The sequence below is a fragment of the Carcharodon carcharias genome, chromosome 20 (genome assembly GCF_017639515.1).
Source record: "Carcharodon carcharias isolate sCarCar2 chromosome 20, sCarCar2.pri, whole genome shotgun sequence".
NCBI classification, from domain to species: Eukaryota; Metazoa; Chordata; class Chondrichthyes; order Lamniformes; family Lamnidae; genus Carcharodon; species Carcharodon carcharias.
Window position 1 is genome coordinate 50,765,230 of NC_054486.1, and position 26,733 is coordinate 50,791,962.

The 26,733-nt window shown below is 44.5% G+C and overlaps 1 protein-coding gene across 2 annotated transcripts in view; it reads left to right on the forward strand.

Annotated features, from left to right (window-relative positions):
• Window positions 1–913: 913 nt before the first annotated feature.
• The window catches only part of trappc6b (trafficking protein particle complex subunit 6B), a 116,079-nt gene continuing 90,259 nt past the window's right edge, over window positions 914–26,733 (forward strand). The window contains exons 1-3 of one of the 2 annotated variants that reach the window (XM_041215102.1): window positions 914–1,151; window positions 16,889–16,956; window positions 18,855–18,972. In XM_041215102.1, coding sequence (XP_041071036.1) covers window positions 1,056–1,151; window positions 16,889–16,956; window positions 18,855–18,972 — 282 coding nt within the window. In that variant the 5' untranslated portion in view covers window positions 914–1,055. The remainder of the gene's footprint in view (window positions 1,152–16,888; window positions 16,957–18,854; window positions 18,973–26,733) is intronic. The other variant, XM_041215103.1, reaches the window with a different exon arrangement.

Below are 26,733 nucleotides of genomic sequence, written 5' to 3' on the forward strand. Positions count from 1 at the left end.
CTGTTTTCTTTAACAGAGAAATCAATAACCGGGAGCATATATTCGAAGTAGTTGGTAGAAGGATTAAAGGGGAGTTGAGAGTTGTACATCCAGAGTGCTGGGGGTCTGGAACTCGCTGCTTGAAAGGGGATAGATGTATTAAAAAATATATTGAAATGCAATTGCAATGCTGTAACCTACAGGGCTTAAGGGAACAGGAGCTGGAAAGTGGGGTTAAGTTGCATAGCCTTTTTTTGACTAGTGCGGACATAATAGACTGAATGGCCGCCTTCATTTCCATAAAATTTCTATATTTCTATGCAACACTGGGAGAAGGGGGACGGGAAGGGTAGATTTATAGTAATGTTGACTCGAGATTTGTTGCAGTTTGACTTTGTGTTATATGCCAAATGTCGCCACCAAGTGGTACCTTTCAGTATTCTGGTTTCTTTCCCAAGCATCCCGAAATTTGAAATGGGGACAAAACATACACAATTTTCAACTATTTTTATTAATGTTTTTGTAGTGGAGTACTCATTAATTTATTATGAATAAATTACTAATAAAACAAATACTCAAATATTTTTAAAATGCAAATAAAAACAACATACAATAAATGCTGGAAATCTGAAATGAAAACAAGAAAAAAACGCTTGGAATACTCAGCAGATCTGGCAGCTTCTGTGAAAAGAGAAACAGTTAAACGTTTCAGATCAATAACCTTTCACCAGAATTTCTTTTCCACCCTAATTGCAGAATTTACCAAGTGTAGAGAATGAATTTTAGTTGTTGTGGAACTGGAATATGCAAAAATATATTTTTTCTGAAGGTGAACGCATTACGCAAAACGGGTTCTTGGGTTCAAATATGCGATTGGATAGTCATGCGCCAGCTTATTGTCTCTGTGCCTGTGCCTTTAAGTGTGGCAGGAAGTGACGCTCCGCGGCCCAGCTGGCTGGCTCGGCTCGCCCTCTGTTGGGATGGTAACGAGTCCGGAGGTCTCGAGCTGTCAGTAAGAGTCCGTGCGGATCGGGCTCGGCGCTGAACAGGGGGCAAGTGGACTTACCGAATGAAGAATGAATAAGCAGGAGATGGCGGATGAGGCTCTCTTCCAGCTTCTTCATACGGAGATCGTTTCTTACGTTTATAAATCGGCTGAGCAAGGCGAGATGGTGAGGAGAGGGAAAGGCAGAGGGGCGGGGTGGTAGAGTTTGGAAGGGACTGGGGTGGGAGGAGTGGAGGGTCGGGGAGTTGGTGGAGGTCGGGTAGGGGGTTGCAGATGTACTCAGCTTTGTGCTCTTCTTCCCTATCATGGTATGTTTATCATTTCCCATATTAATACCTTTCTCTCGTCCAGTCTCTACTTTTTGATTTACTACATCTTCCCAAGTAACTACATGGACCACGGCAACTGGATCCTCCCCACTGTTTACTTTAAAACCCTCTCTCCTTCCCTAATTATTCGGCTTGCAAGAACACCAGTCCCAGTTTGGTTCAGGTGTAGATTTTCCCAACGGTGCAGATCCCATTCTCCTCAATACTGGCGCTAGTGTCCCGTGAACTGGAACCCACTTTTACAAGAATCCAAAGGGCTGTGTTGCTTGCCTAGTGCAGTCTTTGAGCCATGCACTCATTTCTCTAATCTTATTTGCCCTATTCCAACTTGCATGTGGCTCAGGTAATAATCTCTAAATGATTACCTTTGAGGTTCTGCTTACTTTGGTGCCCAGCTCATACTGACAATGCAGAACCTTTTCCCTAGTTCTACCTATGTCATTGGTAACTACATGGACCAGACAACTGGATCCTCCCACTCCCACTGTAAATTCCTTTCCAGCCTTGAGCAAATGCCCTGAATCCTGGCAATAGGCAGGCAACACAGTCTTCTGGACTCTTGTTCTTTGTTGCAGAGAGTACTGTCAATCCCCCTTAGAATACTGTCCCCTACTGCCACTACATTCCATTTTGTTCCCCCCCCCCCTTGAATGGGTTCCTGTACCATGGTGCCATGGTCAGTCAGCTGATCCATCCTGTAGCCCCCACTCTTATCCAAACAAGCTGAAAGAGCCTCAAATCTGTTGGACAAAAGCAGAGGCTGAGGCTCTGGCACTCTGGGTCCCGTTAACTGCCTCACTTGCAGTCACACTCTCCTGTCCCAGACCACTGACTAAACCTGAAGACCCTGTCCTAAGAGGTGTGACTGTCTCCTGGTACAAGGTATCCGGGTAACTTCCCCCCTCCTTGACGTGTTGCAGTGTCCGCAGCTCAGCCTCTAGCTCTGATCTGAAGTTCCTCAAGCCGCAAACACTTACTGCAGATGTGTTTGCCCTGGATCACACTGGCATCCAGGAGCTCCCACATGCTGCAGCTGTGACACACCACCTGTCCTGCCATCCTTAATGTGTCTCTAACTACTTAAATTATTTAATTCAATTAATTATTTTCCTTTTTTTAATATAGCTTATTAACCTTGCCACCAATTTGTATGCTATTTTAAACCTTCGAAATAGAATAGATGTAACCACTTACCAGATATTCAACTAACAGCTAACTCTATCCCTGTAGAAGAGCAAGAACGAATTCCTACAGGGTGAAAAAGTTAGAAAAAGCAAATTCTCTCAATCAGCCAACTCCAACAGTCTGTTCAAAATCACACTCCATGATAAGTTCACTGAAATGTCTGTGTATATAGCCTCTCAAATGAAGGAGTTAGCTGACCCCAGTTACAGAAAAAATGGTTTAAGCTGCTTTCCTTAATTAGCAAACTTCAGCTGCTCTTCCAGTAGAGTCCTGAAACCCTGCTTAAGGCTGGGAAATTTAGATAGTAAATTTCAGTTAAATGCTAAATACAAACAAAATTAGATTTTTACAAAGAGGTTCACACTCCCTTACTCACCCAAACTGCCAGCAATCAGTCCAGATCTTCATTGCAGTTGGATAGTTTCAGGGATTCAGTTCTGAAGTCATCCACTTTCCTGATAAGATTGACGCCTATCTTCTACTTAAAAGAGAGAATTCCTGATTCTGTAGAACACACAATGTTTCCAATATCTGCTTTCCCTTGCACTGGAATGTTGCCTGTAACATTCCCTTGACATTTAGTTCGATCCCGCCTGGACCATTGGCTGCAGGCAATGAGTTGTTAACAATGTTTTACTGTTGGATTAAAGCCGTTACACTTGCTCCAGTATCTAGTTTAAATTTGGTGGTATGTCCATTAACATATATATAATCTGTCTTCCAAAATGCATGATTGGGGTCACTGATCTCACCCAGGAAATATTTTTATTCTTCTTCTAGCAGAAATTCTTCAACTTTATTAATAGCCATATACTTGAAGACTTTGTCTTTTGAAACTGTGGAATTAGAGGTTTTACTTTGGCACTGCTTCCCAAAATGGCCCATTCTTCTGCAGAGAAAGCATTCTGCAATGTTTGTAGGACATTGTTTGTGCCTGTGGGTCTTTTTGATGCCACAACACTGGTAGGGTTTTATGGCGTTTTGTACTTTCACTCCAACTTATACCTTTTTTGATGCTTCTTTTATATCCCTGGACTTAAAGAACTATATGGGTATTGGCGTTTTTCTTCACCTCTCAGTATTTCCCTGTTCTGCTCACAGACCTCTGTCTCACCAGTTGTATTGCTTTTTCTAAAGTTCGGTCTTCCTTGGATTGCAATTAGCCTGACAGGGATTTATTGGTAATACCAACTATAATGCGGTCTCATATTAATTCTATTTTTAGGTCTCCATACTCGCATCCTTCAACCAATCTGTAAAGGTCATCCACTGGTTCACCTGGTTTATGGACCCTTTTGTTGAATGTGGCCCTTTCCAGAAACTTATTGTTCCTCAGGTTGAACTAGTTATTGAAGGCTTTTAAGACTTCAAATTTATGAGAGATCTCATTGATGCCTTGTCTTGCTATAACATCATCTGCTACTGTTCCTATGGACTAAAGTAGTGTGTTGACCTGTTCAGCTTCCGACTTACTGTCCAATTCTGAAGCATTTCGGAACTTCAAGAATCTTTTTCTCCAAAACGCCCAGTTTTGAGTTTAATTTGATCCTTCCATGGGTCCAAACCTCTCAGATAGCATAATTTTTGGATCCATGGCTTTTCTAAGCTTTTGGGTGGTTTACCTCAAGACCTGAATTTTTCTCCCAGTATTTGAAGCTTTTCTGCACTGTTTACTCTCTCACTGAGACCATCACCGTCTCTCTTTGGGGATCTCTTAGCCAGACCTGGTATTTATTTCTTGAAAGCTGCAAAGCGGTTTAAAAACTACTTTGCTCTAAGTTATTTCAATAAACCCTTCACTTCCACTGGGCCATCAAGTATTTGCAGCCACTTTTTCCCCCTCTTTTTATGCTGCCTCGTGGTCGTCATGTGTATTCGCACTGACCTTGGACCAGGACTGCAGGATTTTCTGTAACCCGCCCTTGCTGTGGATCTGGTTTTCCCAGTGCGCTATTAAAATCAAGTTTTACCTATTTTAAAAGTTGTTGACCAGTTCCACGATCTTTGCTTGGTTCTCTGAATTGAAGTCTATGATTGTTCGATCAGGATTTTTTTTCATAGACCACCACATGCTGTGTTACAGCCCAGAATTACTTTGAAAGTTGATTTTCTGACTCTTCCCTCTACTTCATCTACGGAGAAGCTTTGGAATTCTTCAACAGTGTCTTAGAGTCCTGCGGTTTTGGCACCACTTCCATAGATCTGACATTTAATCTTTAATGTTGAATTTTCAGTATTTTGGCATCCATCATTGCTGTCACTATGTTGAATGTTTAGTTTAGCTTTGGAATGATTACTGAGATATTGATATGTTCAAACATCAACTGGTTTATTTTATACAACTGAACAATGTACAGCTATCCTTGACTTGGTGTTACACTGCTGAAGCCATGAACTTTCTCTCTCTCCTCTCTTAGTCATGTGCTTTTTTACATCATATTTACACAGTCCCACACATCCTTACAAACCCTAATTCTACAGCCCTCCTCCCATGAAAGAATAAAAAAAAACAATTTGAGATTCTTTTGTTGCGTTACATTTTTTTTTCTTCTTGGCCCTGATTAAATGTATCCATTGGTATCTGAACTGCAGCAGATTAGATTTTCACTGCAATTTGGGATCTGCATTTGGGTCTGAAACTAGCAGGCCCTGAAGCAATCTGTCAGCCAGTTTGTTTGTGTCATTGCGAAGCAGGAATCACTTTGTGTGGAGCTGAGGATAATTCATTCATATAATTATTATAGCACAGAAGGAGGCCATTCAGCTTGTGTGTCCATACAGTTTCTCTCTAAGAGCAACTTGGCTAGTCCCAGTCCCATATCCTTTCTTGTAGCCTTGCAAATATTCACTTCAATTATTCAATTCACTTCTGGAAGTCGTGATTGAATTGGCTTCCACCTTACTCTCTACCAGTGCATTCCAGATCCTAACCACTCCTTGTGCAAAACAAGTTGTTCTTCATCTCACAGGTGGTTCTTTTGCCATTCACCTTATATCAGTGTCCTCTGGTTCTCAACTCTTCCACCAAAGGAAACAATTTCTCCCTGTCTACTCTGACTTGACACCCTCATGATTTTGAAGCTCTATCAAATCTTTCTTCTGTTTGGAGATCAGCCCTAGATTCTCTAATCTATCCATGTAACTGAAGTCCCCTTATCCTTGGAACCATTCTTGTAAATCTTATCTGCATCCTGTCAAAACTCTGGCATCTTTCCAAAAATGCAATGCCTTGAATTGTACTCAATACTCCATTGTTTTGCAAAGGTTCATTATAGCTTCATTATTTTTGTATTCTATGCTTCAATCTTCAGTCAGCTGTGTGATGGAATACTATCCACTTGCCGGGGTGAGTGCAGCTCCAACAACACTTGAGAAGCTTGATACCATCCAGGGCTAAGCAACCCGCTTGATTGGCACCCCATTTACAAACATTCACTCCCTCCATCACCGACGCACAGTGGCAGCAGTGTGTACCATCTACAAGATGCACTGCAGAAACTCACCAAGTTCCCTTAGGCAGCACCTTTCAAACTCAAGACTGCCACCATCTAGAACAAGGGCAGCAGATGCATGGGAACACCACCACCTGGAAGTTCCCCTCTAAGCCACACACCATCCTGACTTGGAAATATATTGCCATTACTTCACTATTGCTGGGTCAAAATCCTGGAACTCCATCCCTAACAGCACTGTGGGTGTACCGCAGCACGTGGACTGCAGCCGTTCAAGAAGGCAGCTCACCACCACCTCAATGGCAATTAAGGATGGGCAATAAATGCTGGCTTAGCCAGCAACATCCACATCCCATGAATGATAAAAAATAATCTATATAGCCCGGAATCCTGTATGCCTTTTTATCTACTTTCTCAACCTGCCCTGACATCTTGAACCATTTGTGCATGCATGCTCCCAATTCCTGCATGCACTCTTCTTTTTTTATTGCCTCCTTGTTCTTCCTACACACTTCTCTGTATTATGCTTCATCTGCCACATGTCTGCCCATTCTGCCATTCTTCGTTTTCTCTTGGTCTATCCACCTCACAGTTCACAATACTTCCAAGCCTGTTTGTGCCAAGCACTCAGTACTATATCAAGAATAATACTTTTTTCCTATTTTTTAAATAAGTGGAATACATGTGGGGAACTGTTCAAGTTGTTCAATATTAATTGTAACTTTTTTTGAAAAGAAGGAAGTAGGGAAGTAGCCAGAACAACAATGTGTCTTTTTGAATACAGAATTATGGTATTTATTTGACATGAAGGTGCACTTTGACACAAATTACATCACTAAACTGTGTTTACAAATGCAAAAAGACTTAGTAAAAATATTCTATGACTGGGTTTAAACTGTAATTGTAGCACCTAACAGTTGGAAATGAGGTGGGTGTCCGGCTGGACCATTGGCATTTTCCATTCAAGAAGTGTAGCGAGATCAAGTTATTACTATGCAACTAATACATGTCCTCATAGCTGGTGTCAGAGCAGCTTAGGCAGGAAGGAAGTTGCCGAGGCATGTCAGGCTGGAAGTTGTGTGCAATACAGGAAGAAGGAAAGAAAGCAAACAAAAAAAAGAGTAGAAATATCCCTAAATAAGTTTGTTAATGTTCATGTGGTGGAGGAACTGAAGTTGCAAATGATTATCGTGATGAAAGAAGAATTGTAGGAAGTTTGATCATGTTCTTGACCTGAAACTGTGGCCTACCCATTAAGTAACATATTATGCAAGACATGGAACTAAACCAAAACAGCTAACTGACAAATTATGAAAGTATGAAATTAAGGCTGCTTTTGCTATTTAATTTGGAAAAAGTCCTGGTAAAAATGGAAGGCATTTACAATATTTTGTGTTGAACGTCCTTGGTGTGGACTTTCTAGTATGATTTTTTTTAATCTCCATGGTAAATCAGCATTTTAGTTTGGAATTTTAATTATATTGATTCTCATTTCTTCTGTCACTGAACCACCAACCACAGCTTAATTTTTGTAAGAGGTATCAAACACCAGATCCACCATAGGGGAGGAAAATACTAAGTAAAAATTATGATTAGCTTACAATGGCACTGGTAAAACCCTGGGGTAGGTGGCAAGCTTTACATCTTGAAGATTTTTAGATAGTCAATAAATAATGGACGGAACTTGCAGTAGATCCACACTGAGTCAATTTGAATACAGTGAAAACTGTTTTTCGTATTCAGGTCTTAAAGTGACTTAACCAGCTGGCTGAAATAACATTGCTAGCATAAAGAAATTATTAACAACACAAAAACAAAAACAAAATTACCTGGAAAAACTCAGCAGGTCTGGCAGCATCGGCGGAGAAGAAAAGAGTTGACGTTTCGAGTCCTCATGACCCTTCGACAGAACTTGAGTTCGAGTCCAAGAAAGAGTTGAAATATAAGCTGGTTTAAGGTGTGTGTGTGGGGGGCGGAGAGAGAGAGAGAGAGAAGTGGAGTGGGGGTGTGATTGTAGGGACAAACAAGCAGTGATAGAAGCAGATCATCAAAAGATGTCAACAACAATAGTACAAAAGAACACATAGGTGTTAAAGTTAAAGTTGGTGATATTATCTAAACGAATGTGCTAATTAAGAATGGATGGTAGGGCACTCAAGGTATAGCTCTAGTGGGGGTGGGGAGAGCATAAAAATTTTTTTTTTATAACGGAAATAGGTGGGAAAAGGAAAATCTTTATAATTTATTGGAAGAAAAAAGGAAGGGGGAAACAGAAAGGGGGTGGGGATGGGGGAGGGAGCTCACGACCTAAAGTTGTTGAATTCAATATTCAGTCTGGAAGGCTGTATAGTGCCTAGTCGGAAGATGAGGTGTTGTTCCTCCAGTTTGCGTTGGGCTTCACTGGAACAATGCAGCAAGCCAAGGACAGACATGTGGGCAAGAGAGCAGGGTGGAGTGTTAAAATGGCAAGCGACAGGGAGGTTTGGGTCATTCTTGCGGACAGACCGCAGGTGTTCTGCAAAGCGGTCGCCCAGTTTACGTTTGGTCTCTTCAATGTAGAGGAGACCACATTAGGAGCAACGAATGCAGTAGACTAAGTTGGGGGAAATGCAAATGAAATGCTGCTTCACTTAAAAGGAGTGTTTGTGTCCTTGGACGGTGAGGAGAGAGGAAGTGAAGGGGCAGGTGTTGCATCTTTTGCGTGGGCATGGGGTGGTGCCATAGGAGGGGGTTGAGGAGTAGCGGGTGATGGAGGAGTGGACCAGGGTGTCCCGGAGGGAGCGATCCCTACGGAATGCCGATAGGGGGTGTGAAGGGAAGATGTGTTTGGTGGTGGCATCATGCTGGAGTTGGCGGAAATGGCGGAGGATGATCCTTTGAATGCGGAGGCTGGCGGGGTGATAGGTGAGGACAAGGGGGACCCTATCATGTTTCTGGGAGGGAGGAGAAGGCGTGAGGGCAGATGCGCGGGAGATGGGCCGGACACAGTTGAGGGCCCTGTCAATGACCGTGGGTGGAAAACCTCGGTTAAGGAAGAAGGAGGACATGTCAGAGGAACTGTTTTTGAAGGTAGCATCATCGGAACAGATGCGACGGAGGCGAAGGAACTGAGAGAATGGGATGGAGTCCTTACAGGAAGCGGGGTGTGAGGAGCTGTAGTCGAGATAGCTGTGAGAGTCGGTGGGTTTGTAATGGATATTGGTGGACAGTCTATCACCAGAGATTGAGACGGAGAGGTCAAGAAAAGAAATTATTACCTCTGGAATTGCAAAAATGAGCACTAATCTTTCCTTGTTTTAGCTTACTATCAGTGAAATATAATTTACAGGTCACTGAAAACGGGTGACTCTAGCTGGAAAATGTTTGATCTGTACATGCATCACTGACTTTCTTGACTGCATAGTTTTAAAAAGGCAATAATGTTCAGATGTTAAAAATGTTGTAGTTTAAAGTTTATTTAAGACCCTAATCTGAAGGAATGAAGCATGTTCTTCATAGTAGACTCATTTTGAATTGGAGTTAGTGGTTTATTAATGTTAAGCTGAGCTAGCAGGTGTTCGCCAGCTTGAACTTTCACTAACTTGTCAGCTAACGTCTGATGGTGGTGATTCATAACCATCAAGTTGTACTGTAAAAGAATGTCATAGCCTTTTATCAAAGTTTTAATTCACTTATTTTAAATTGAGGTAAGTCGCCATTTTATTGTGGTTTCAGTTGATTAGAAATGCAATAGGATGACTTCTATCCACTAGAACGAGAATGATTCTTTTTCTGTATCTCCCGTAATACGGAACATTTGGTTTTGCACATTTGGCATGGAAATCAAAAACTACAATTCAATTAACTTCAACTGAATGTGATGTTTTTCTGGGCTGAGAAGTTGATTTAGGAGGACAGCAGGAGATTGGTGTTGACAGGCTACACAGTGAGGCAAAGTTTTGACTAAGATTTTGTTCTGTAAGAATTTTTACTGAAAATTAGCAAGTTGAAAAATTGGAGTATGGACAGTTAAGGTTTCACTATAGGTTTGCAGGGATTTTAACGCCGAGTAAAACCACTTCTATTTCTTTGGTAGCTCATATAGCCCAAAAATGCCTCTGCTTCTGGAATTACAGGCCATGATTTTTTTTTTCTCAAAAACGCCATAGCATGTATATTTTCAGTGTTAATGCTGCCACAAATACAGCTATAGCAGTAATTTTTGATAATTTTAAATAGCTAAAGGTTTCCTTAAATTTAGAATCTTGAAGTGCACAGTATGCATTATATTTAACCAGCTAATAAGTTGATCATACAGTTTTCGTTATATGCACAACAGCAACAACTTATATAGCACCTTTAACGTAATGACACGCCCCAAGATGTGTCACAGGACCATTATGAAACAAAGTATGACAAGAGGCCATTAAAGAGAGCAGAGAGAGAGATGAGAGGCCTTTAAAGAGCGCAGAGAGTGGCAAGAGGCCCTTAAAGAGCACGGAGAGAGTGAGAGATAGGAAGGGTTCCTTCTAGATAGAAGGATTCTAGGAAGGGGATAAACCAACTATGGTTAACCAAGGAAGTTAAGGATAGTATCAAATTGAAAGAAAAAACATACAATGTGGCAAAGATTAGTGGAAAGCCAGTGGATTGGGAAAGTTTTAAAAACCAACAAAAGATGACCAAAAAAAATGAAGGAGGAGAAAATTAAACTTTGAGGGTAAACTAGCAATTAATATAAAAACAGACAATAAGAGTTTCTTTAAATATATAAAATGGAGGAGAGAGGCCAAAATGAACATAGTCCTCTTATAGAACGAGGCTGGGGAAATAATAATGGGGAACCAGGAAATGGCAGAGGAGTTGAATAAATATTTTGCATCAGTCTTCACAGTAGAATACACTAACGGCATTCCAAAAATACTAAATAATCATGGGGCAAAAGGATGGGGAGGAAATAATTACAATAACTATCACTAGAGAAAAAGTACAAGGGAAGTTAATGGGGCTAAAAGCCAATAAGTCCCCTGGACCCGATGGGTTGCATCCTAGGATATTAAAGAAAGTAGCTACACAGATAGTGGATGCACTGGTAGCAATCTTCCAAAAATTCTTCGACTCTGGAAAAGTCCCAGAACATCGGAAAACTGCCAATGTAACACCCTTATCCAAAAAAGGGAGGGAGACAAAAACCAGGTAACTATAGGCCAGTTAGCTTAACATCTGTCATTGGGAAAATGTTAGAGTCTGTTATAACGGATGTAATAGCAGAGCATTTAGAAATGTATAATATAATTAAGCAGAGTCAGCATGGCTTTATGAAGGAGCAATCATGCCTGACAAATTTATCAGAATTCTTTGAGGAGGTAACAAGCAGGATTGATGAAGACGAACCAGTAGATGTAATATATTTGATTTCCAAAAGGCATTTGATAAAGCATCACACATAAAGCTACTTAATAGATGGAGTTGGGCATGAGCCCATGGTGTTGGGGGTAGTATATTAGCATGGATAGAGGATTGGCTAAGTAATAGAAGACATAGAGTTTGGATAAGGGGGAGCATTTTCAGGATGGCAACCTGTAACTAGTGTGATCAGTGCTAGGGCCACAATTATTTACAATATATATTAATGACTTAGATGAGAGAAGTGAATGTAATATTGCCAAGTTTGCAGATGACACAAAAATAGGTGGGAAGGCAAGCAGTGAGGATGACACACAGAATTTACAGAAGGATATAGACAGGTTAAGTGAGTGGGCAAAAACGTGGCAGATGGAATATAATGTGGGAAAGCGTGATGTTATGCACTTTGGCAGGAAGAAGGGAGTAGCTGAATATTATTTAAATGGAGAAAGACTGCAGTAGGCTGCAACACAGAGGGATTTGGGTGTCCTCATGCATGAATCCCAAAAAGCTAACATACAAGTTCAGCAGGTAATTGGGAGGGCAAATGGAATGTTGGCCTTTATTTCAAAGGGAATGGAGTATAAAAATAGGAGAGTCTTGCTAAAACTATAAAAGGCACTCGTTAGACTACACTTCGAATACTGTGAACAGTTTTGGTTCCCATATCTAAGGAAAGATATATTGGCATTGGAGGCAGTCCAGAGAAGGTTCACTAGGCTGATTCCAGGTATGGAGGGATTTTCTTATGAGGAGAGGTTGAGTAGGTTGGGCCTGTACCCATTGGAGTTTAGAAGAATGAGAGGCAACCTTATTGAAACATATAAGATTCTTAGGGGTCTTGACAGGGTAGTTGCTGAGAAATTGTTTCCCCTTGTGGGAAAGTCTAGGACCAGAAGGCATAATCTCAGAGTAAGGGCTCGCTCATTTAAGACAGAGATGAGGGTAGTGAACCTGTGGAATTCTTTACTGTAGAGGCTGGGTCATTAAGTATATTCAAGGCAGAGATAGGCAGATTTTTAATCAGTAATGGAATCAAGGGTCATGGGGAAAAGGCAGGAAAGTGGAGTTAAGGATTATCAGATCAGCCATGACCTCATTGAATGGCAGAGCAGACTTGATGGGCCGAATGGCCTACTTCTGCTCCTACATCTTATGATATGACACCAAGCCACATAAGAAGACATTTAGTCAGATGACAATAAGCTTGATCAAAGAGGTTGGTTTGAAGTAGTATCTTAAAGGAGGGAAGCGAGGCATAGTGAAGGAATTCCAGAGCTTGGGGCCAAGGCAACTGAAGTCACAGCCGCCAATGGTGGAGTCATTAAAATCAGCGATGTACAAGAAGCCAGAATTACTCGAACATAGATATCTTGGAGATTACAGAGATAGGGATGAGCAAGGTCATGAGGGATTTCAAAATCAGGATTAGAATTTAAAAATCAAGATGTTGCTTGATCAGGAGCCAATGTATATCAGTAAGCAGAGAGGTGAGAGGAGAATGGAGACTTGCTGAGAGTTAAGACACCGACAGCAAGGTTTTGTTGGAGAATATGGGAGACCAGCCAGGCATGTGTTGAAATACTCAAGTCTAGAGGTGACAAAGGTATGGAGGAGTGTTTCGGCAGCAGATGAGCTGAGATGGGTGAAATTGAGTGATGTTACAGAGGTGAAGAAAGGCGGTCTTTGTGATGGCACGAATATGAGATTGGAAGCTCATCTCAGGATCAAATGTAACACCAATGTTGTGAACAGATTGGTTTAATCTTAGACTGTTGCCAGAGAGAGGATTGGAGTCAGTAGCTAGGGAACAAAGTTTGGATTTGGTATTGAAAAAAATGGCTTCAGTCTTCCCAATATTTAATTGGAGGAAATTTCTGCTCATCCAGTATTGGATGTCAGATAAGCAGCCTTATAATTTAGCTACATTGGAGGAGTCGAGAGAGTTGGTGGTGAGGTGGAGCTGGGTGCAATCAGCATACGTTTGAAAACTAATGCTGAGCTTTTGGGTGATGTTGTGAGAAGCAGCATGTAGATGAGAAATAGGAGGGGGCTAAGGATTGATCCTTGAGGGACACCAGAGATAACAGTGCAGGAGCACAAAGAGAAGCCATTGTGAGCAATCTCTGGCTATGATTAGGTAGATAGGATGGAACCACATGAGAACAGTCCCACCCAATTGGACAACAGTAGTGAGGCATTGGAGAAGGATGGTGTGGTCAACCATGTTGAAGACTGAAGAGAAGGATGAGGAGGAATGTCATTTGTGACTTTGATAAGAGCTAATTTGGTACTGTGGCAGAGGCAGAAACCTGACTGGAGGAATTCAAACGTGGAGCTCCAGGAAAGACGGGAGTGGATTTGGAAAGCGACAAAATGTTCAAGGACTTCGGAGAGGAAAGGGAGGTTGGAGATGGGACGATAGTTTGCAAGGACTGGGAGGGATCAAGGATTGTTTTTTGAGAAGGGGGTGATGACAGATTTAAAGGAGAAGGGGACAACAGCTGAAGAGAGAGAACCATTTACAATAGCAGCTAATAAAACATTAGAGGATATTTAAACATGACAAAGTATGTACTTGTGCTTTCCTGTTGACATCAAATACTCAGTTTTCTGTTGCTCTCTAAATCAGATGCTAGAACTTGTTTTTTTAAAACATGGACCGAATTGTCCCCCCGTTAAAGGGGAAGTTCTGGAGTGGGCGTGTGCAGGTGTGCCTCTGATCGGCACCCCCGATTGGGGATGCGCTGCCATTTTACACGGGCGGGCCAATTAAGTCCTGCCCAGTGTGACGTCCGCCAGGAAGCCCTATCTGCTCCCTGTGCGGGTGGGGCGGGGAGAGGGATTCCCTAAGCCGAGTGTGTGCTCTTTCACGCATGCGCGCGAAAGAGCGCACTCATCTCCCTGAGGCTAAGAGCTGCCTCAGGGAGATCAGCTACAAATTTAAAAATGTTAAAAACAAAAAAAATAATAAAATTTCCCTGACATGTCCCCTCATGTGACAATGTCACATGGGTTGGGACATGTCCATCACTTTTAGTTAAAATTTTATTAACTTTTAAAAAACCTACATGAAACCTCATCCCGCCTGTGGATGAGGTTTCATGCTTTCTCTGAAGCCTGCCGGGACTCCCGGCCTGCCCACCAATCTTAAGGTTGGACGGGCAGGTCCTTTAAGTAATGCAATTAGTTTTTAAATGGCCTCAATTGGCCATTGACAGGCCGGCAGGCGCACGGCTGATTTGGCTGAGCTCCCACTGACCTGAAAATTAAAATGAGGTGGGGTGACGTCAGGAGTTCCACCCGACATCATTCCAGGTCATTTTACGCGTCAGTGAACGGACCTCGCCCCCCCCGGCTCGCCGACCGGGAAATCCTGGCTTATGTGTTGGGGAGTTGGCTTATTAATTCTGTTTGCTTAAATGTAAATCTTTGGGGTGAAGGGTTTGAACTTGGTACTGTATGCTTCTTGGACATCTTTTTGAAATGCCTGGATGAGTTGAATTCTGTCACACTGCTGCCAGGTTATACTGTACGAGGTGTATCATAACTTGGCCACAGAACAGAAAAATGTTTTAGAAATCACCTAATTTAAAACATTAGCTGTAGTCCTATGCAGAATAGTAACAGTAGCGAATGAAGCACTTTCCTTTAATTCCCAGCTGCAAAGTCACATTTGCAGTTTTTATGGAGAACCTGAAGGTTGGATATGTTGTTGAGCTCCATCTGCAAAATGGAATGCGTGAAAGTGGAAAGCATTTATGCTTCTTCTCCCGATAGGTGAATCCTTAATTGATAACCTCTTGCAATTTCCATGATCTTTTTTCTTTAGGCCACCTCTGTCTTGTGCCAAGAAGTTAGGTGCTCAAACTACTCATGGGAAGCATGCAGGGCTAGTTTGAAAATGATTCTGCTAAAGTGCTTTCTGATTTTCTGCTTTGTTCCATGAGAGAGTACAGTCCTAAACTTCAAAAGGACATCGACAGTTTAGTGGAATGAGCAGACGTGGTAAATGAGATTGAATACAGAAAATGTGAAGTGATTCATTTTGGTAAGAAGAACATGAAGAGGCAATATAAAATAAAGGGTACAATTCTAAAGCAGAGAGACCAAGAGGTAAATGTGTACAAATCATTGAAGGTGGCAGGGCAGGTGGAGAGCGCGGTTAATAAAGCACCCGGGATCCTGGGCTTTATAAGTAGGGGCATAGAGTACAAAAGTAAGGAAGTTATGATAAATCTGTATAAAACACTGAATTGACCTCAGCTGGAGTATTGCATCCAGTTCTGGGCACCACATCTTAGGAAGGATGTGAAAGAGTTAGAGAGGGTGCAGAAAAGATTCACAAGAATGGTCCTAGGGATGAGGAACTTTGATTATGTAGGTAAATTGGAGAAGCTGGGGTTGTGCTCCTTAGGGAAGAGAAGGTTAAGAGAAGATTTGATAGAGGTATTCAAAATCAAGAGTGGCCTGGACAGAGTACATAGGGAGAAACTTTTCCCATTGCTGAGAGGATTAAGAACCAGAGACCACAGATTTAAGGTGATTGTCAAAAGAAGCAACAGTGACACAAGGAAAAACCTTTTTATGCATCGAGTGGTTAGGCTCTGGAATGCACTGCTTGAGATTGGGGTGGAGGCAGATTCAGTTGTGAATTTCAAAGGAGAATTGGATCGTTATCTGAAGAGGAAACATTAGCAGTGATACGGGGAAACGGAGGGGAGTGGCAATAGCTGAATTGCTCTTGCAGAGAGCAGACACAGATACGCTGGGCTGAATGATCTCCTTCTGTGCTGTAACCATTCTATAACCTCATGACTTTCAGTTGGCATGTCCCTACAACAGAAAATTTGAGTGTTTTGTGCTGTAACACTAGCATTCTACTTTGGAGGGAAGTGTTTTTGAAATTGTGTCAACTCTGTTTTTCCAAAGCTGGTTTAAAAAGCGCTCGGAGGCACTTGAACATCACAAACGCTTTTAAACTTCCTCTGAGTTGATTTGGATGTTGTGGTGCAAATAATTACATTCCCATTCAGCATTTAAATCTTAAAAGTTGAGTAGCAGTTTTGGATGTATCTATTAGTAAGTATGAATGCCCAAAGAGATAATTCTATTTAGAGCCTGACAGTTAAATGACTGGGACTCATACTTCAGGTGCATATAGATCTCAGGATCACTTATACTGCAGCTACCAGTTTTTTTAAGATAAGAAACTCAGAGATATGAGGATTGAATTTAAATTAACTAATTGAAGTAAGTTAGTATTTCACTATTGGTGTAGCACTGCATGTTGGTACTTCAAAATATTGTATCACTAATTATACTACAGTAAAATGAAAGTAGTTTTGAGATGGGGGAAAAATGTTTCTCATAACCCTCAAGGAAAAAAACTAGGTTTAACCAGCAGGTTACTTTAATGCATGAAATTTTTCACAAAATAAGATTAAACTGATAACAAGTGAGAAGTCTAATCTACCAGTAAGTAAATTTCTTCATTTGCTTTGGTAGTGCAGAACAGTTACATAACTAAATATTTTCTTTCCTTTTCTTAGGAAAGTGGAAGATGTGTCACCAAGCTGGAAAACATGGGATTCAGAGTAGGACAAGGATTGATAGAAAGGTAGTAAGCAATGGCAATTTTTGACGAGATGGAAACAGTAAATGATAAAGCATCGTGATCTGTATCTTAATTATTTCATTTGATGACAAAGTATGCTAGTACATCTATATGGAAAAACACTAGAATTAAAAATAAGCATTTTTTTACATGTGTAATGCATATTTAAACCTTCAACTCATTTGTTTAGTATTTGGATGTCTGTTCTGCTGCCCATAAAACAAGAAGCTTTGCAGCCAGTGAAAAGGAATTGTTAACTTCACAGATTTATATATCTTAAACATATACAAGAAATCTGAGGGCTAATTCCTGTGTAGAAGCAGAGTTCAGAGAATACAGGTTGGAGAAAGGGCTGCAGCACAAGCTTCAAACTGTGCTTGGTGTGTGCTTGGCTTTCTAATGGGATCGTGGAATTAGTCAGACTTCACTATAATAAACCCCCTTGGGACTTGCGTAAAAGATTGTTGTATCAGGTTGTTCAATATGATAGGTTTTGGTGATAAGCTACATCAGAAAAATAAATAACTAATTTGAATGGAAAGCTATTTTATTCTTTTCAAAAATAAATTATACACCATAGATTGCTGCCAGACCTAGTGAGCATTTCCAGAATTTTCTGTTCTTATTTCGGATTTCCAGCATCCACAGTATTTTGTTTGTTTTGTGATAGATTGCTCCATATTATTAATGCTTTTCTCATTGCATACTGTATCTATCTTGTTAGTCAGTCAAAAAATATCTCCATTCCAGTTGTGATTGCCTTCCTGAACTCATCCAGTGAAGGGATAACGGGTTCTGTCCCTTCTCACCATCAGGAGATTCCTCATCCTCTCACTGCGTCAGTGTCTCTATTTCAATAATACCTTCATTGCTAATAGTGGCTTGTGTAGGGCTTGGTTTTCTTAAAATTTGCTATCTTGCACTTTTGTTTCTGAAATTCCCAGTGTATTGCATTCCTCTGGAACTGATGTCATCTCCTTCTTTTGACAACCATTTTCTGCATACCATCTGGCATTTTTAAAGCAGTTCAAAAAACATATCTCTGACACCTGCTCCCATGCTCTTACCATTGTCTGTGCATTCTATTATCTCCATTTCTGTACCAGAATTTGAAGCACTGCTATACACCCTCGTTCACAGGCTGTAGAAATCTTGCATTTTATGGGGAGGTCGGGTGGTATCATGGTGTTGTTGCAAGCATCAGTAACTGCTTTCAGGTCATTGACTTTCAGATGCACAAACACATTGTTACTGTGAAACTGCACTTTACAGTATTGAAATTGCATCTATCTGCCCAATTATCTGATTCATTCATTTCAGAAATCTCCAGTTATCCAAATTTCTTTGGTATTCCTGTGCATTACTGGCAGGATCGTTATAATTTTAAAACACCTGGTATTCACTAGTCTATTGATGAAAATATGGAGTAGATGATTGGTTCCATTCTTGTTTACTCTGAGTAGAAGATTAACTTACTGTTCGCAATGTTTAGTGCTAGTAAAGGTCTCATCAGCATTGGTTAGAGTTTTAATGGGAAAGAGTGACATTAAAGAAAGGGAAGGTTTGTTGACATCATAAACATCTATTGGACTGTACACAAGAAATGGCTAAAGCATGCATCAGCAATGTTCAAGTCATCTCTGTGCCAACTTCACCCGTTTCACTGGTGCCTGCTTAAAATTCTGCTTAAAGCAAGCTAGGAACTCATTTAAAGACAAATCTATAAATGTAACTGTTAATTCAGTGAAATTAGTGTTTTCTGGATGCTGTTCTTACATCATAACAACTTGTAATTGTTTGTTTACATACTTATCTAAAATCACTGATATTTTAAAGCCAGGTCATTGATAATATTCAATTAAAGTGGTTGGATGTTAACATTTTGTTTGATTTTATCACAGATTTACTAAAGATACTGCACGATTTAAGGATGAATTAGATGTCATGAAGTTCATCTGTAAAGACTTCTGGACCAGTGTATTTAAAAAACAGATTGACAATCTTCGAACTAATCATCAGGTAAGCAGTTCAAATGCATTTAAAGCTTGCTAGCTAAGCTGCTGTGTTTTAAAAATAAGTTTTTAAATAACGGTCCAGATCTTCTGGTCAGCATCGATGTTGCACACATTGACGCTGCCTGCGAAGATTTCTGTGACCCAACCCTTTTCAGTTTTTCAGCCGGGACTTCCAATCCCGGCTGAAGCATTAAAGGATCCGCGCAGATATCCGTGGAGAAGATTGTCAAGAAAAGACGGATGAGGAACTGACACATTCCCTTTTCACTACAGCAGCTGCCTTATTCAGGTAAGTTTTTTTTAAAGGTCCATGTCAGTGAGTGATTAGGTGGGTGAGGTTGGTGGCCGGGTGCAGGGAGTGAGTTGGTATGGGGGTGTAGTCTGGTTGGGGAGGGTGTTTGGGGGGTCAATTTTAGTGCTCAGTTCAGTTGTGCTGGTTGATAACTGAGTTAGACCAGCTTAATGGAATTCAATCCAGAGAAGTGTGAGGTAATACATTTGGGGAGGGCAAACAAGGCAAGGGAATACTCCATAAATGAGAGGATATTGAGAAGGGTAGAGTAAGCGAGAGGTCTTGTCCACAGGTCCCTGAAGGTGACAGGACAGGTGGATAAAGTGTTAAAGAAAGCATGTGGAAGGCATTCCTTAATTGGACAAGGTATGGAATACAAAAACTGAGGTGTAATGCTAGAACTATTTAAAATGCTGGTTAGATCACAGCTGGAATTTTGTGTACAGTTCTGGTCACCACATTACAGGGAGGACATAATTGCTCTGGAGAGAGTACAGAGGAGATTTACAAGAATGTTGCCAGGGCTTGAAAATTGCAGCTATGAGGAAAAATTGGATAAGCTAGGGTTGTTTTTCTTAGAACAAGGAGGCTGAGGGGTGACCTAATTGAGGTGTATAAGGGGTCTAGATAGGGTAGGCAGGAAAGATCTGTTTTCCCCTAGCTGAGAGGTCAATTACCAGGGGGCATAGATTTAAAGTGATTGGTAGAAGGATTAGAGGGGACCCTGAGAGCAGTGGTCACCTGGAATTCACTGCCTGACTTGGTGGTTGAGGCAGAAATGCTCAACTCATCTAAAGTCATAAAAAAGGAGGCATGCCTTCTTTACTCTCGACTCTGCTGCGCTCAACTGAAGGCTTCGGGAACCCACTGCACTGTTCTGAGCCGGACTGAGTCAGAAGCTCAGGTGAGAAAGATGTGGCTGCATTTCAGGAGTGGAATGGCAATCCAACTGTGATTGCCACTCCACAGACGAATTGGGCCATTGCAACAAGCTTAAATGCACTGTCGGCATGCCATATTTTGTTTTGGTAAGAAATTGTAGTTCCATTGTCAGAAGCTCAAAATTGTACTTTTCTCCCTCCTCTTCAAGCCACTTGACACTTATTCCAATGCAGAAGGTTAATAGGTAAGAAAAATCTAAAAGGTTGTGGAGAAAGGGCAGGGGATTGTGACTAAGTGGATAGTTTTTTAAGGGAACTGGTTTACTTGGTTCTGTAAAATTCTACAATTCTAACATTGTCGCAGGTTTCTACCAGTGACACCATCAGCACCTCCATGAAGGTGCCTTGAGGTGACTCAACTGCCAATTTGAGAAAGAAAATGGGGCTATGCTTGGTCCTTTTTGTAATAGCATGACCAGGATCAGGAAGTCTCCATGTGAAGATTTGCAGACATCAACTTGTGTTCCACTACTGTTGATGCTGAAGTGGTGTATAACATGCTACATTGCCTTAGCACAAATAGCTCCTTGGCTAATCAAAACATATTTGGCATATTAAAACTTTAATCAATTTTTTTGGACTTTAATTTTGCACTCCATCAACAAATGCAGCTTTCTTCTTAACTAATGTTTTGTCCCTTATCCCCACATTTACTTCGCATTTCATAATGTTGACAAGGGGAGAGGGAAAATGAGAGTTGGGAGCATTCCATAAAATAGTCAACACCAAAATAATGTGGATGCTGCAATATTTGGCAGGTCCAACAGCATTTATACCAAGAAGTTTCAGGTCTGTGGCCTTCTAATGAAAGGTGACAGATCTGAAATGTTGAACTTTGTTTCTCTAGCCATAAAGTGGATATTGGTGGGGTCTTTGTCAGTTGATACAACCAGGTTAACTAACTCCTCTCTTAGTCCCACCCCTGAGTTGGTTATAACAGATTTTGAATTTACAAGGAAGGCGATATTGCCTATTTAATATATATTTAACTGTGCATAGCTTGGTGCAAGAAATGAGCCAGCCAGATTCCTTAAGTTAACAAGTAAAGAGTTAGTTTTATTACTAAAACTCACTCCGGTAAAGATGCAGAAATTATTAACAAAAAGTTTAAAATGTACAGTTATGTCCAGCTACCCAATTAATGCAAAAGCAACACACACAACACCCCCCAGTCCCAAGCATGGAAAAATAAGAGAATTAAGCTCTGTAGAGTATCAAATTTTAAAAACTTGGCTAAGTAACAAGTAAAGTCAGAAGAAAAACGTTCACAAGTGTCCAGATACTTGTTCACAGCTGAAGAGTCCCGGTCCACAGTAGCTGCTGGTTCTCAGGGTTTCTCACTGGAGACAGTAGTGTTGATTTAGAACTCTCAGCTTGCAGCAGTGAGGTCTTCTGTTGGGTTTTTCAAATGACAAACAGCTCATATTTGATGAGAGAGGTTCCAGAAGAAAGAGAGATGGGGTAACACTGTTGCCCCTGTGACTGACAATACAAAAAAAGTATCTTTTCATTTTACAACCAAGAGCTGGATCATGTGACCTCTGTTTGAGCATTCTACACACCCTGTATCTTGATAAAAACAGCTTGCATCCTTTGCAAATTTGCTTGTGAAAAGTGTCTTTTTTTAAAAAATGAAGTTCAATACATATGTAAGTCCAGCAGATAACATTATAAAGTAATATTTTATATAACACATCTTCATAACAGTATTGTGGAAAGGTTTCCTTTCATCCCAAGCTCTCACTCATGGGTTTCACAGAATTTATGAATAAACTAAAAACTTAATGCTCACAGTCAGTGTCATTTAATTGCAATTACATAGGATATACAGCAAAGAAACAGGCCATTCGGCTCGACCAATCTGTGGTGGGGTTTATGCTCCATTTGAAATTGCTCTTATTCGTCCTCCTCTAAATCTATCACCCCTTAAATGCATCTGTATTGGAGGGACGTAGAGAGAGTGAGAGAAAAGGAGAGAATGAGTGAGTGAGTGAGAAAGTGGGAGGGAGAGAGTGAGTGAGAAAGTGGGATGGAGGGAGAGAGTGAGTGAGAAAGTGGGATGGAGGGAGAGAGTGAGTGAGAAAGTGGGATGGAGGGAGAGAGTGAGTGAGAAAGTGGGAGGGAGGGAGAGAGTGAGTGAGAAAGTGGGAGGGAGGGAGAGAGTGAGTGAGAAAGTGGGAGGGAGGGAGAGAAAGAATGAGTGAGAAAGTGGGAGGGATGGAGAGAGTGAGTGAGAAAGTGGGAGGGAGGGAGAGAGTGAGCGAGAAGGTGGGAGGGAGGGAGAGAGTGAGCGAGAAGGTGGGAGGGAGGGAGAGAGTGAGCGAGAAGGTGGGAGGGAGGGAGAGAGTGAGCGAGAAGGTGGGAGGGAGGGAGGGAGCGAGCGAGAAAGTGGGAGGGAGGGAGGGAGGGAGCGAGAAAGTGGGAGGGAGGGAGCGAGAAAGTGGGAGGGAGGGAGCGAGAAAGTGGGAGGGAGGGAGCGAGAAAGTGGGAGGGAGGGAGCGAGAAAGTGGGAGGGAGGGAGCGAGAAAGTGGGGAGGGAGGGAGCGAGAAAGTGGGAGGGAGGGAGCGAGAAAGTGGGAGGGAGGGAGCGAGAAAGTGGGAGGGAGGGAGCGAGAAAGTGGGGAGGGAGGGAGCGAGAAAGTGGGAGGGAGGGAGGGAGGGAGCGAGAAAGTGGGAGGGAGGGAGGGAGCGAGAAAGTGGGAGGGAGGGAGCGAGCGAGAAAGTGGGAGGGAGGGATGGAGCGAGAAAGTGGGAGGGAGGGATGGAGCGAGAAAGTGGGAGGGATGGAGCGAGAAAGTGGGAGGGATGGAGCGAGAAAGTGGGAGGGAGGGAGCGAGAAAGTGGGAGGGAGGGAGGGAGAGAGGGAGCGAGAAAGTGGGAGGGAGGGAGAGAGGGAGCGAGAAAGTGGGAGGGAGGGAGAGAGGGAGCGAGAAAGTGGGAGAGAGGGAGAGAGGGAGCGAGAAAGTGGGAGGGAGGGAGGGAGTGAGCGAGAAAGTGGGAGGGAGGGAGGGAGAGAGCGAGAAAGTGGGAGGGAGGGAGAAGGCGTGAAAGTGGGAGGTAGGGAGGGAGTGAGCGAGAAAGTGGGAGCGAGGGAGAGAGTGAGCGAGAAAGTGGGAGGGAGAGAGTGAGCGAGAAAGTGGGAGAGAGGGAGAGAGTGAGCGAGAAAGTGGGAGAGAGGGAGAGAGTGAGCGAGAAAGTGGGAGGGAGGGTGAGAGTGAGCGAGAAAGTGGGAGGGAGGGAGCGAGCGAGAAAGTGGGAGGGAGGGAGCGAGCGAGAAAGTGGGAGGGAGGGAGGGAGCGAGCGAGAAAGTGGGAGGGAGGGAGGGAGCGAGCGAGAAAGTGGGAGGGAGGGAGGGAGCGAGCGAGAAAGTGGGAGGGAGGGAGGGAGCGAGCGAGAAAGTGAGAGGGAGGGAGGGCGGGAGCGAGCGAGAAAGTGGGAGGGAGGGAGGGAGCGAGCGAGAAAGTGGGAGGGAGGGAGGGAGCGAGCGAGAAAGTGGGAGGGAGGGAGGGAGCGAGCGAGAAAGTGGGAGGGAGGAAGTGAGCGAGAAAGTGGGAGGGAGGGAGGGAGCGAGCGAGAAAGTGGGAGGGAGGGAGCGAGCGAGAAAGTGGGAGGGAGGGAGCGAGCGAGAAAGTGGGAGGGAGGGAGCGAGCGAGAAAGTGGGAGGGAGGGAGCGAGCGAGAAAGTGGGAGGGAGGGAGGGAGCGAGCGAGAAAGTGGGAGGGAGGGAGGGAGCGAGCGAGAAAGTGGGAGGGAGGGAGGGAGCGAGCGAGAAAGTGGGAGGGTGGGAGGGAGCGAGCGAGAAAGTGGGAGGGTGGGAGGGAGCGAGCGAGAAAGTGGGAGGGAGGGAGGGAGCGAGCGAGAAAGTGGGAGGGAGGGAGGGAGCGAGCGAGAAAGTGGGAGGGAGGGAGGGAGCGAGCGAGAAAGTGGGAGGGAGGGAGGGAGCGAGCGAGAAAGTGGGAGGGAGGGAGGGAGCGAGCGAGAAAGTGGGAGGGAGGGAGGGAGCGAGCGAGAAAGTGGGAGGGAGGGAGGGAGCGAGCGAGAAAGTGGGAGGGAGGGAGGGAGCGAGCGAGAAAGTGGGAGGGAGGGAGGGAGCGAGCGAGAAAGTGGGAGGGAGGGAGGGAGCGAGCGAGAAAGTGGGAGGGAGGGAGGGAGCGAGCGAGAAAGTGGGAGGGAGGGAGGGAGCGAGCGAGAAAGTGGGAGGGAGGGAGGGAGCGAGCGAGAAAGTGGGAGGGAGGGAGGGAGCGAGCGAGAAAGTGGGAGGGAGGGAGGGAGCGAGCGAGAAAGTGGGAGGGAGGGAGGGAGCGAGCGAGAAAGTGGGAGGGAGGGAGAGAGCGAGCGAGAAAGTGGGAGGGAGGGAGAGAGTGAGCGAGAAAGTGGGAGGGAGGGAGAGAGTGAGCGAGAAAGTTGGAGGGAGAGAGTGAGCGAGAAAGTTGGAGGGAGGGAGCGAGTGAGCGAGAAAGTGGGAGGGAGGGAGCGAGTGAGCGAGAAAGTGGGAGGGAGGGAGCGAGTGAGCGAGAAAGTGGGAGGGAGGGAGCGAGTGAGCGAGAAAGTGGGAGGGAGGGAGCGAGTGAGCGAGAAAGTGGGAGGGAGGGAGCGAGTGAGCGAGAAAGTGGGAGGGAGGGAGAGAGTGAGCGAGAAAGTGGGAGGGAGGGAGAGAGTGAGCGAGAAAGTGGGAGGGAGGGAGAGAGTGAGCGAGAAAGTGGGAGGGAGGGAGAGAGTGAGCGAGAAAGTGGGAGGGAGGGAGAGAGTGAGCGAGAAAGTGGGAGGGAGGGAGAGAGTGAGCGAGAAAGTGGGAGGGAGGGAGAGAGTGAGCGAGAAAGTGGGAGGGAGGGAGAGAGTGAGCGAGAAAGTGGGAGGGAGGGAGAGAGTGAGCGAGAAAGTGGGAGGGAGGGAGAGAGTGAGCGAGAAAGTGGGAGGGAGGGAGAGAGTGAGCGAGAAAGTGGGAGGGAGGGAGAGAGTGAGCGAGAAAGTGGGAGGGAGGGAGAGAGTGAGCGAGAAAGTGGGAGGGAGGGAGAGAGTGAGCGAGAAAGTGGGAGGGAGGGAGAGAGTGAGCGAGAAAGTGGGAGGGAGGGAGAGAGTGAGCGAGAAAGTGGGAGGGAGGGAGAGAGTGAGCGAGAAAGTGGGAGGGAGGGAGAGAGTGAGCGAGAAAGTGGGAGGGAGGGAGAGAGTGAGCGAGAAAGTGGGAGGGAGGGAGAGAGTGAGCGAGAAAGTGGGAGGGAGGGAGAGAGTGAGCGAGAAAGTGGGAGGGAGGGAGAGAGTGAGCGAGAAAGTGGGAGGGAGGGAGAGAGTGAGCGAGAAAGTGGGAGGGAGGGAGAGAGTGAGCGAGAAAGTGGGAGGGAGGGAGAGAGTGAGCGAGAAAGTGGGAGGGAGGGAGAGAGTGAGCGAGAAAGTGGGAGGGAGGGAGAGAGTGAGCGAGAAAGTGGGAGGGAGGGAGAGAGTGAGCGAGAAAGTGGGAGGGAGGGAGAGAGTGAGCGAGAAAGTGGGAGGGAGGGAGAGAGTGAGCGAGAAAGTGGGAGGGAGGGAGAGAGTGAGCGAGAAAGTGGGAGGGAGGGAGAGAGTGAGCGAGAAAGTGGGAGGGAGGGAGAGAGTGAGCGAGAAAGTGGGAGGGAGGGAGAGAGTGAGCGAGAAAGTGGGAGGGAGGGAGAGAGTGAGCGAGAAAGTGGGAGGGAGGGAGAGAGTGAGCGAGAAAGTGGGAGGGAGGGAGAGAGTGAGCGAGAAAGTGGGAGGGAGGGAGAGAGTGAGCGAGAAAGTGGGAGGGAGGGAGAGAGGTGAGCGAGAAAGTGGGAGGGAGGGAGAGAGTGAGCGAGAAAGTGGGAGGGAGGGAGAGAGTGAGCGAGAAAGTGGGAGGGAGGGAGAGAGTGAGCGAGAAAGTGGGGAGGGAGGGAGAGAGTGAGCGAGAAAGTGGGAGGGAGGGAGAGAGTGAGCGAGAAAGTGGGAGGGAGGGAGAGAGTGAGCGAGAAAGTGGGAGGGAGGGAGAGAGTGAGCGAGAAAGTGGGAGGGAGGGAGAGAGTGAGCGAGAAAGTGGGAGGGAGGGAGAGAGTGAGCGAGAAAGTGGGAGGGAGGGAGAGAGTGGAGCGAGAAAGTGGGAGGGAGGGAGAGAGTGAGCGAGAAAGTGGGAGGGAGGGAGGAGGAGTGAGCGAGAAAGTGGGAGGGAGGGAGGGACGAGAGTGAGCGAGAGAAAGTGGGAGGGAGGGAGAGAGTGAGCGAGAAAGTGGGAGGGAGGGAGAGAGTGAGCGAGAAAGTGGGAGGGAGGGAGAGAGTGAGCGAGAAAGTGGGTGGGAGGGAGAGAGTGAGCGAGAAAGTGGGATGGAGGGAGAGAGTGAGCGAGAAAGTGGGAGGGAGGGAGAGAGTGAGCGAGAAAGTGGGAGGGAGGGAGAGAGTGAGCGAGAAAGTGGGAGGGAGAGAGTGAGCGAGAAAGTGGGAGGCAGGGAGGGAGAGAGTGAGCGAGAAAGTGGGAGGGAGGGAGAGAGTGAGCGAGAAAGTGGGAGGGAGGGAGAGAGTGAGCGAGAAAGTGGGAGGGAGGGAGAGAGTGA